This window comes from Lactuca sativa, chromosome 9 (assembly GCF_002870075.4).
Source record: "Lactuca sativa cultivar Salinas chromosome 9, Lsat_Salinas_v11, whole genome shotgun sequence".
Classification (NCBI taxonomy): Eukaryota; Viridiplantae; Streptophyta; class Magnoliopsida; order Asterales; family Asteraceae; genus Lactuca; species Lactuca sativa.
Window position 1 is genome coordinate 144,810,166 of NC_056631.2, and position 9,271 is coordinate 144,819,436.

The following is a 9,271-nucleotide window of genomic DNA, read 5'->3' on the forward strand; positions in this document are numbered from 1 at the left end:
CAGCTTTTGAGAAGATGGAGTGCATTCAAGACTCATCTCATATTATTTGGTGTTTCATTATTTTTTTGTGTCTATAACTGTACAGAACACACTTGTATTAAAATTATATATTTAATGCAATGGATGATGTTGTTTGCTTATTTACATTTACTGTGTTGTGATACTGTACATGACGTCCTCCGCCTCGGAACGATTCCGCCGTTCTTGGTTTTGGGGTGTGACAGCTCCTACTCATCAAATCCCTTCATGGACTCGGCGAGTAGGACACTAAACACGTGATCCCACCCCGCTGCTACTCGACGAGTAGGGCAACCAACTCGTCGAGTAGGACTTAAAATCAAAGAAATTCTTATTTAAATCAATACCTGAGAATCGGGGCATTACGTATTCTTTTAAAAATTATAAGTTTTGATTATTCGTTCTTTATGATAGAAATTAAGGCCTAAATTTTGTGTCTCAAATGGTGGTCACTAAAACTTATTGTCTTAATATATGGGTTATTATGAAATCCACGGCGCGAAATAATACTTTATCATGGAATCAACTTTCATTTTGTTCCATAAGTTAAGGGCATTCACAATGCATTGAATTCCTTAGATTTCAATGGATAGACACGTGCAAATTGTTCTATAATGCATTAAATTCATTCCGTCCATTAACTTTAGCGTAAAGGATGTTGGAGATCAAAATGTAAACTAATAGCACCGATATTATGGCACTGCATGTATAGACATCAATTTTGTTTTGTTGTTTTACTCCAAAATCTTGCCCACAATGGGTTACTAACCCTGCAACAAGTCATGTTTATTATGTTATAATAAGGACGAATTGCACAAAAGACATTAGGTTTTCAGAAAAGTTTGATTTTGATACTATGTTTTTTTTTTCCAATTTGACACCCAAAAAGTGATGTCACAAAAAATGTCACGTCGTCATGTCATGCCAATTCCACGAACATGTCATATTGGCTAGCAACTGGATTGACCGGTCAAATGGTCAACATTGAAATAAATTGAAAATGTAATGTGGAAATCGAACTTTTATGAAAACTTAGTGTCTTATTCTATGAAAAAATAACATGGTGTCAAAATCGATTTTTTATAAAACTTGGTGTTTTTTATGCAATTTTCCCAACTATAAAACTATAAATACAATTAAAACTATTTGTTTAAATGTGGTAAACGTAACAAAAGAGTAAGGGCTTTTCTTTTTGCATTAGCTTTACCAAAAAGAAGGAAAGGAATCTTCTAACGCGACCTCATAGCCGAAACAAATAGACAAAATAGCCCCAGCCCAAAAAGGCCAAACATGAAACAACCAACACAATTAAGATTTTTTTTAACGATAATATCGTCAAAAGTACCAGATAAACATTGTCCTTTCCAATCAGTCCACTGAATTTTAAACTTAATTGACATATATGCCCCTTGTTAAATTTAGATATATTGAAGTGACAGAAACCCAAGCTTTAGTTTCCAAACGCCTTTTACCTTGGGCAGCACAAGTTTTACATTCAAACAAAGTTACTTTTTAAAACTTGTGGCCTAACCAATCCAGACATCCATATTACGTAAGATTTTGATGATGAATAAATATAAGTTTGAAGAGGCCATTCATTTGGTTATAAGAACGTAAATTGCAATTGCATAATTAATTGGATCCGACACATGTAAAAGTAAAACAAACCAATAAAAGTGTTTAATTTCTCATCAAAAATCAAATTCATATTCATATTTAGAGACAAACAAGATTATTCACAAACAGATTTACTTTTACATGTGTTGCATAAGAAGCATGTATTTTATTAATGTTGTTAATTATGTTTCTAGCAAAATAAAGTTTTTTATATAATTACAAACAGTCCATTTGTCTATTTACAAAGTCAACACAAGAAAATATTTCCATGGGTGTCGAATATTAAATATTTCGTTCATGCGGTTCAAGCCACGGGAATCCAAGAAACTCAAACACTTCCTTTTCCGAGTTAAATTTCAAACTTGTGCTAGCACTAACCTGCATAACATCACATGTAGCACAATAAATTTAATTTACATTCAAATTTTTGCACTTCCAAAAATTTAAGCAATAACAACTTTTTTGTTATTATGGATGGCATTATACTTTGAAAAATATATGTTTACACTGTCACTGACGTTTAATTTAAGAAATAAAACAGAGTTTTTTGGTTGTATTAATTAATTAATTACCCTTTTCCCTCCAGAACCTTGAGTTGCAGGGAAGAGCCCTGTGTCATCTAATCGGAATCCTTTGCTTTCCGCAAGTATTCTCAGCCTGCATTCAGTTCAGTTTTCATAAAAACATGTTAAACAAAATCTTTTTTTTTAACAAGGAAATAAGAAAAGGCTCTCAATGCAAGAAATAGCATTTTACTTTCCAACTTTTTTTTTTCTTTTAAATATAGCATTCTACTTTCCTTTATGGGATATTTCCTTGATCACAGCTTTTTAAGAAATAGCAAAAATGATCATTAGTTTTAAAAGTTGGTAGTTGCAGAACAGCTTTTTCTGAAGAAATATTTCAATAAAAACCTCCCACCACAAAAAACCTAAAAAGAAATCAATTTCTATTTTAAGATTCTTCTTGCAGTTCCAAAACATCAAATTTTGTACTTTTGTTTTTAAATTTAATTTTTTAAGGCTTATGTGGTGGGGAGGGATTTCAAAGTTTTTTAACCAATTGCAAAATTGGTGGTTGTTTTTTTGATTAATGAAAAACTATTTCAGGATTTGGTCATTTTGGTAAATATCCCTTCATTTATTCTTATAATAAAAAGGTTGTGAAGTACGTTGCTATTTTTTGCATTTAGCCCAATAATAGAACAATGGGTGTTAATGAAAAAAAAAACCAAAGGTTGTGAAGGTCACTTTTAGGCTAAAGTAATATCAACAGAATATACATACATATATGATATATGATGTATGATATATGATATATGTCATGTAACATGTAAATGAAATTAACATACCTTCTATTTAACACATCATTCCCTGTCCATGCAATTAGCCCAAATGGATATATTTCCTTTGGGTACACCTACAAAAATTAGAAACAAATTATAAGCAAATCCAACTCCTGCATCATTTCAACTATAATTCTCTCACTACTGTTGCTTCAAATATATAAATAAAAAGACCAAAGTACCTTCAAATCAATTCGATGCCTCAGCTCCCTACCAGGATATGTGCAAAGACCAAAGTATGTATCAACTCCAGAATCAGTGCCCTGAATTAAATTAAAATCATCAAAGAAAGCAAAGAGACTAGTTATTTTGAAAGGAATTGGAATCCAAAAGGAGGCATATTCGGTAATGCTAGGAATTGAATTCTATCAATTGAAGGATTTTGTAAATTCCAATTCAATTCATCACTGATTTTGAAAGGAATTGGAATCCAAATGAACTGTTACCTGCTCACTATGGATACTGAAGACCAAATCCTCTCTTAAAAACTTCATATCCTTCAAATGATTTACATACTTGGGTAGAAACCCTACATGACTGTTAAAAAAAAAAAATTATAAACTCACATACCAAAAGCAACTGAAATCATATTGATATTTTAACAAGAATAAAGCACACTTAGGACTTTAGGACTTTCTCTATTCAGTCATTCAATTTGTCTCAAGTAATAAATAAAAATAAACACATATATAGCTCTTCAGATTGTTCCCATTAAGTCAAAAAGAAACAGAATGTAAAAAAAAAAATGCATATTCTAATATTAACTAGTAATATTATTAATGTAAAGATGATACCTTTTTCCATCAGGATGTGTAATCACAATATCCATATCCCCACAACTAGCTTTTCCACGTCTGAATGATCCTCCACACACAACATTCACCTGACATAAACAAATATTCTCATTTTTTATATTTTGATTTTTAACACATTTTGAAATATTGGAAAACATAAGTGATAAGACTTACACCAGGTAAAACATCTTCTCCAGCTTTCTGTAGCAAACACTCCATCTCTTGCACCTATGCATGAATACAGCTATAACAAGTTTTCATAATCTTCAAAAATTTTATGTTTGTCATAACACCAAAAGCCATACCTCATCACGTGGTATCCTTGTTTTGATATCATCAAAATACTTCAACCCTAAACACTGTGACTTTGTCAATGTGTCATCACTTTTTAAATCCTCCAGACTTCTGTGTCCTTTTTCATACAGTTTCAATGCAGTTGCTGGACCAATCCCCCATACTTCCCCAAACAAACTAATTGTCCTTACCTATGAAAAAAAAAAGTGATTTTGATTCCATTTTCTTAAATGTGATATAAATCTTCAGATTAGTAACATTAATAGTTCACTTCATTTCTTAAGAGTATAGCAACTCCTTTCATACTTAAGAATAAGGTTTGGCTTCATTGTTTTTGTACTTCATAAGAGTAAATTCTTACTTTAAAAAGTAAAACTTAAACAATTAAGATCACAACTAAAATGAGAAAAGTGAAGAAATTTTTCAACACCTTTTCATCACTCTCAAAGTGTTCCAACTTGGACAATTTCCCTGTAGTTACAATCTCATTTATCTATAATAGAGAAGAATTATCATCAGAAGATTATTACAATGCAATGTCTATTGAAAAAAGTGTTCATATTTGACTTACATGATCCTGCATTGACTTCCCAATAGCAGGTAAATGTTTGACTTGATCCACACTTTCAATTTTAAATGGCAACCTTTCAATAACTGGAATCGCCTTGTAATAGCTGAAAGATCTTCGATCATCACCCAAAGCTAATGAATTTAAATTTAATCACATCAGAAAGTGCATCCAAACAACTCATAGCAATGTTGCATAAAGCCAAAAAGAAAAATATGGCACCAAAAGTAGTTTACCTCGATATATATTGATAAGCTTGCCAAATATTTCTGTGATATCTCTATTTAAATCAGGAGGATGATATGGCAACGAAGCATCTGGTGCATTGACCTGAGTGACAAACAAAAGCCATGTAATTTTATAAACATAATCTATACTGAAACAAAAGAAAAAAGAACCTTTTCATCTAATGACTTGTCCTTCATTTCTGAACTAGAACCTTCTGAGGTTTTGGGTGAGGATTTCAGCTTTTTATGGGGGTGTAACTGATTGTCACTAGATTCTTTCACATCAGTGGGTTTAATAGAGTTCTCATTAGATGAATTTTTTGGGGGATTTTGGGATGAATCCAAATGTATAGTGTATGATTCCTCATTAACTTTCTTTCCTAGATGCAAGCTGTCCTCCAACCACTGATAACGAAGAATGATCTGCAGAATATCATAACACCTGTTATTGGGAAATTCTATATTACTATAAACATGATTCCAGATTATATGAATCTGGTCGATAGTGGTTATCTTATGTCGTTTTGAATTTCCCCCAAAATTCAAGATTTCTAGGTTTTACTCTATTTTGTTTTTCAATGAAAAAATCAAGGATTTCATTCGATCACGACTTAGTCGGGTAAAGATGCATTTTCAGTATGATTTGGAATCTCCGATTTTTAGCAAACCGTATTCCAATTTGCGTTATGAAGAGTGATAACTAACATTAACTCATCAACTTTTCAATGAAGAAAACGAAAGAGATCAATGTACTTGGTTGCGGAAAATAATCAATAGGTCATGTACGTAGTACCCCTTTGAAGCGCTGTGATAGTTTCTGGCCAAATTTCTTGCGAAGTGAGTCGGAGTTAACCGCAAAGACGTGAGTCACATTCTTAGACAACTTTTCTTCTTCTATGATTGCTCCCATCTGCACTAGCTTTTGCTTCCATATCTTCAAGAGAAACTCGATTATAATCATGATATACCGCCTTACATATATCTAAACAGCAAAGAGAGAAAACCGAAACCTCTAAACGACGTCTTTGGACGTCATTATCGACGAGGAAGACGACCATTCCAGAGAAGATTCCGTCAGGATCCGACGGTGGAGAACGGTTCTTGCTCGCCTTTGGCGCCATTTTCTTACGGCTTGCTTCGTGTCTGCTTTGAGTCACGCAGTCAATCCAGAAGATTCCAACTTAAGACTTTAGACCTTCGACCGCTTAACGGTAGTTGTTATCCAGGTGGTGACATCTGTCTTCAGAAAGAAGTCCGAGGTTGAAACCTTCATTTTCTGTCACAAAGGTCCCTTGTATTATCAAGTGTACGAGCAAAAGAGTCCTTCCCCTTTTCTTGACTGTGGAAGCTTTCTACGGTTCTACTTCTACATTTAAAATGTCACATATTCGGACTTCGGTAAATCAATTACCTTTAACTTTAAAATTGGTGTCTAGGTTACTTATGTTCCTCCTTCCCTTTCAAAATAACTGTTTATAAACAAATATATATATATATATATATATATATATATATATATATATATATATATATATATATATATATATTAAAAAAATATTAATTACCATTAATTTTATTAAATGAAACAACAATTTTATGTTGCATTTAATTCCATAATAATCGTATTTAATTCAATGATAATTGAACTAATAATAAAGAGTATTATGATAAAAAAAATATATTTATTTTTTGAAATAGGATATTATTTTGAAACAAACCAAAAAAAATATTGATTATTAATATGGAACGGAGTATTTTGTAAGAGTTCATTTTCAAATTTGCCTTTTTATATTCATCATCATTTGGTATTTTTTGGATGAGTCAAAAAATTGTTTTCATTTTCTAAAAAAATGTTTTTAGAAAATAAAATTGAATTTTCATTTTCAATTTTAAATGAAAATTTTAAAAAATGTCTTTGGTTGGAAACGGTTGAATTTTCATTTTCTATATTAGAAATTTTTAAAACTATAAAACTCATTTCTCAAATTTACATACAATTTAGAAAATTGAAATTTTTATTTTCTTAAAAAACTTTGAAAAACTGAATGAACCAAATGTGTTTTCGAAATTTCTGTTTTTTCTTGGAAAATTTTACACAACTTCTACTAAACTTTTTCAAAGCAAGAAGTTATATCTTTGGATAACAATTTAGTCCCACTAAGATGATTGTGGGTATTCTTTCAGTTAAACATCAGTAGATGGTCAGTAACATGGATGGATCTCTTTTATAGGTTTTGTGGTTATTCTTTCAGATATATGGGTTTTTTTTTAAAACATGAGCTATTTAATTTTATTTTCTTTTTGGTGCGACATTTTTTTTTGTGTGTTTGTTGGTCTGAGTTACATTCCAATTTACTCAAAATGCAATACAACAAACATTAACGGTATCATCAAAAACAACCAACAAAGTATCTTTTACAACACAAAAATAGACTTACAATTGTAATAAATGCTTAATTTATTCGATACGTAAACATAAAGGATGGTAAAATCTTGCATACTTCATGACACCTGGAAAAAAATGTGAAACAATAAACAAAATATCAGAAATCAAACGCTTTTCTTTCTCTTCATAAATCGACAACAAACAGCACATAGGATTTTGAGCTTTGAATTCATATATAACTTATGTATGACTTCATATATAATGCATTAGTAAATAGGGTCAAATCCTTGTTTATGCAACGACATTTCATCGTTTTTATTTTCCAATTTATGCAACATCATGGTTTTTTTAAACAAAATATGCAACCACATTTCATTCTAGAATAAATTACATTTTTGGTCCTTGATCATAGCTTTTTTTTCAATGTAGGTCCCAAAAAATTTCTCTTACAATTTTGGTCCTTAATTGAGGTTTTTTTTTTTTTTTTTTTTTTTTACGTTTTTTGTCTCTCTTCCAAGTAGAATGACTATATTTTAGGGGCGAAGAGTTGGGACCCAACTTTTTATTAATAAATTAAATATCATAACAATTATAAAAATTGAAAAAAATAAATTTGTAAGGGCATAAATGTCATTTTAAGTGTGCAGGACCAAAATCACTAAAAGAGATCCGAAAATGGAAAATGCCCTTCAAATAACTCAAGCAAAATTAGTTCAGCATGGTGATTCTATTTGAAGCAATAACTATTGGAAGACAAGTCTATGCTTCACATCATATAGTAATGGAAGCACGTCTCAACAAGCAAGAAAACTAAGTAAGGTTCCAATAACTAGATTAGTCCTTGAATATTAGAACCTTTATAGCCCAAATTTCACTGTTCACAACTCTAAACTCTTCCCCTTTATAATTTGTGAGATTCTTGTGAATCCAACATAGAAACCTAAGCATAATCCCAGACTCGTGATTTTGATACACGATAGATTACTATCCTAGAGATGCAAGAGTTCGATTCTATACACCAAAGTAGTTGAGGTATCATTCGTAGCATCTGAAGTCTGATAAATTAGCTAAAATAAATCGCAAAAAGTTTCCAAGAACATAATATCAAACGCTTAAGAAGCTCATGAATCATGATACACCTCCATATTTTAATCCATGGATGTTGCAACAGCATAAAATTTAACGCATCAAACCGCTAATTTATCGAATAAAACAAACAAATACGACGTGAAAAGCAAATAAGTAAGAAACCCTAGAAATGAAGGACAAAAGAGGAGCAGAAGAATAGAGGGGTTATAGAAATTGACCTGATGGAGGAAAGGGATGTCAGTGAGAATGAGAAGATGTAGAAGTTGTATGAGAAGGAGCATTGATCTTGTTGTAGGCAATTTCAGCGACGACGTAGACGCCAAAAGCGACGAGGGCGATTCCGAGGCCAGGAGTGGCGTGGCGGAACTGGTTAGTGAGCATCGGATGCTTCCTCCATGCATCCCTTCGCCTGAAGAATTCCCCAGTTGGCCCTAATGGTGCCTTCCCCATTTCTCTCTCAAGACTCAAGCAATTGATCCGATCGTTGCTTCGCTGTTTTGTTTTTGGTTGAATTCAGTCCCTTTGATGTTTGAACTGTTGCAGAATTGCAGTTTGCAGCTTCCCCCTCCATTCCATCCTGGGCTGGGCTGGGTCGGGGTCACTATAGAAGCCCAATATCAGTAATTTTACTTTTTGTAAATTGCAAATACTACATCCTAAGTTTCTAACGTTGTTTTTGTTTTTTATAATTGTTTTAAAAGAAATTATGATTAAAAATACTATAATTTGATAGTTTTGTTAAATAACAGTTATTAAGATAGAAATGGATAAATTAATATTAATATATATCTTCCCTAATAAATGAAAATAGTTTTGCCACATGTTACTTTATCATTAACTTGGACACATGTCACTTTTTGATATTTTTGATTAAATGTCTTTTCCATTTGTCATTTTTCTTATATTTTTTTTATCTTTCTTAGTAAGTACTTC

At 31.7% G+C, this 9,271-nt stretch overlaps 2 protein-coding genes across 2 annotated transcripts; both read right to left on the bottom strand.

Annotated features, from left to right (window-relative positions):
• Positions 1-1,733: 1,733 nt before the first annotated feature.
• LOC111886150 (DNA polymerase lambda) lies at positions 1,734-6,207 on the bottom strand. Its single transcript, XM_023882378.3, has 14 exons — positions 5,874-6,207; positions 5,657-5,797; positions 5,035-5,286; positions 4,873-4,966; positions 4,640-4,770; positions 4,499-4,561; positions 4,080-4,259; positions 3,949-4,002; positions 3,775-3,863; positions 3,427-3,517; positions 3,163-3,243; positions 2,987-3,054; positions 2,208-2,292; positions 1,734-2,013 (listed from the first exon to the last, which is right to left on the bottom strand). The coding sequence occupies exons 1-14, from the start codon at positions 5,982-5,984 to the stop codon at positions 1,918-1,920; spliced, it is 1,536 nt and encodes a 511-aa protein (XP_023738146.1). The 5' UTR covers positions 5,985-6,207; the 3' UTR covers positions 1,734-1,917.
• A 1,023-nt stretch (positions 6,208-7,230) lies between these two features.
• Positions 7,231-8,865, bottom strand: LOC111886149 (NADH dehydrogenase [ubiquinone] 1 beta subcomplex subunit 3-B). Its single transcript, XM_023882377.3, has 2 exons — positions 8,557-8,865; positions 7,231-7,374 (listed from the first exon to the last, which is right to left on the bottom strand). Exon 1 carries the CDS (start codon positions 8,786-8,788, stop codon positions 8,576-8,578), a length of 213 nt encoding a protein of 70 aa, XP_023738145.1. The 5' UTR covers positions 8,789-8,865; the 3' UTR covers positions 7,231-7,374; positions 8,557-8,575.
• Between the last annotated feature and the right edge of the window lie 406 nt (positions 8,866-9,271).

Bases quoted from the DNA above. Each gene is read 5' to 3' on its own strand.
- LOC111886150 (XM_023882378.3), bottom strand. From the start codon at position 5,984: ATGGCGCCAAAGGCGAGCAAGAACCGTTCTCCACCGTCGGATCCTGAC. The intron at 5,287-5,656 runs GTACTACGTACA...GATATTCTGCAG, and splicing joins TATCACAGCGCTTCAAAGGG to ATCATTCTTCGTTATCAGTG. The intron at 3,864-3,948 runs GTAAGTCTTATC...TGTTTATGTCAG, and splicing joins GAGAAGATGTTTTACCTGGT to GTGAATGTTGTGTGTGGAGG.
- LOC111886149 (XM_023882377.3), bottom strand. From the start codon at position 8,788: ATGGGGAAGGCACCATTAGGGCCAACTGGGGAATTCTTCAGGCGAAGG.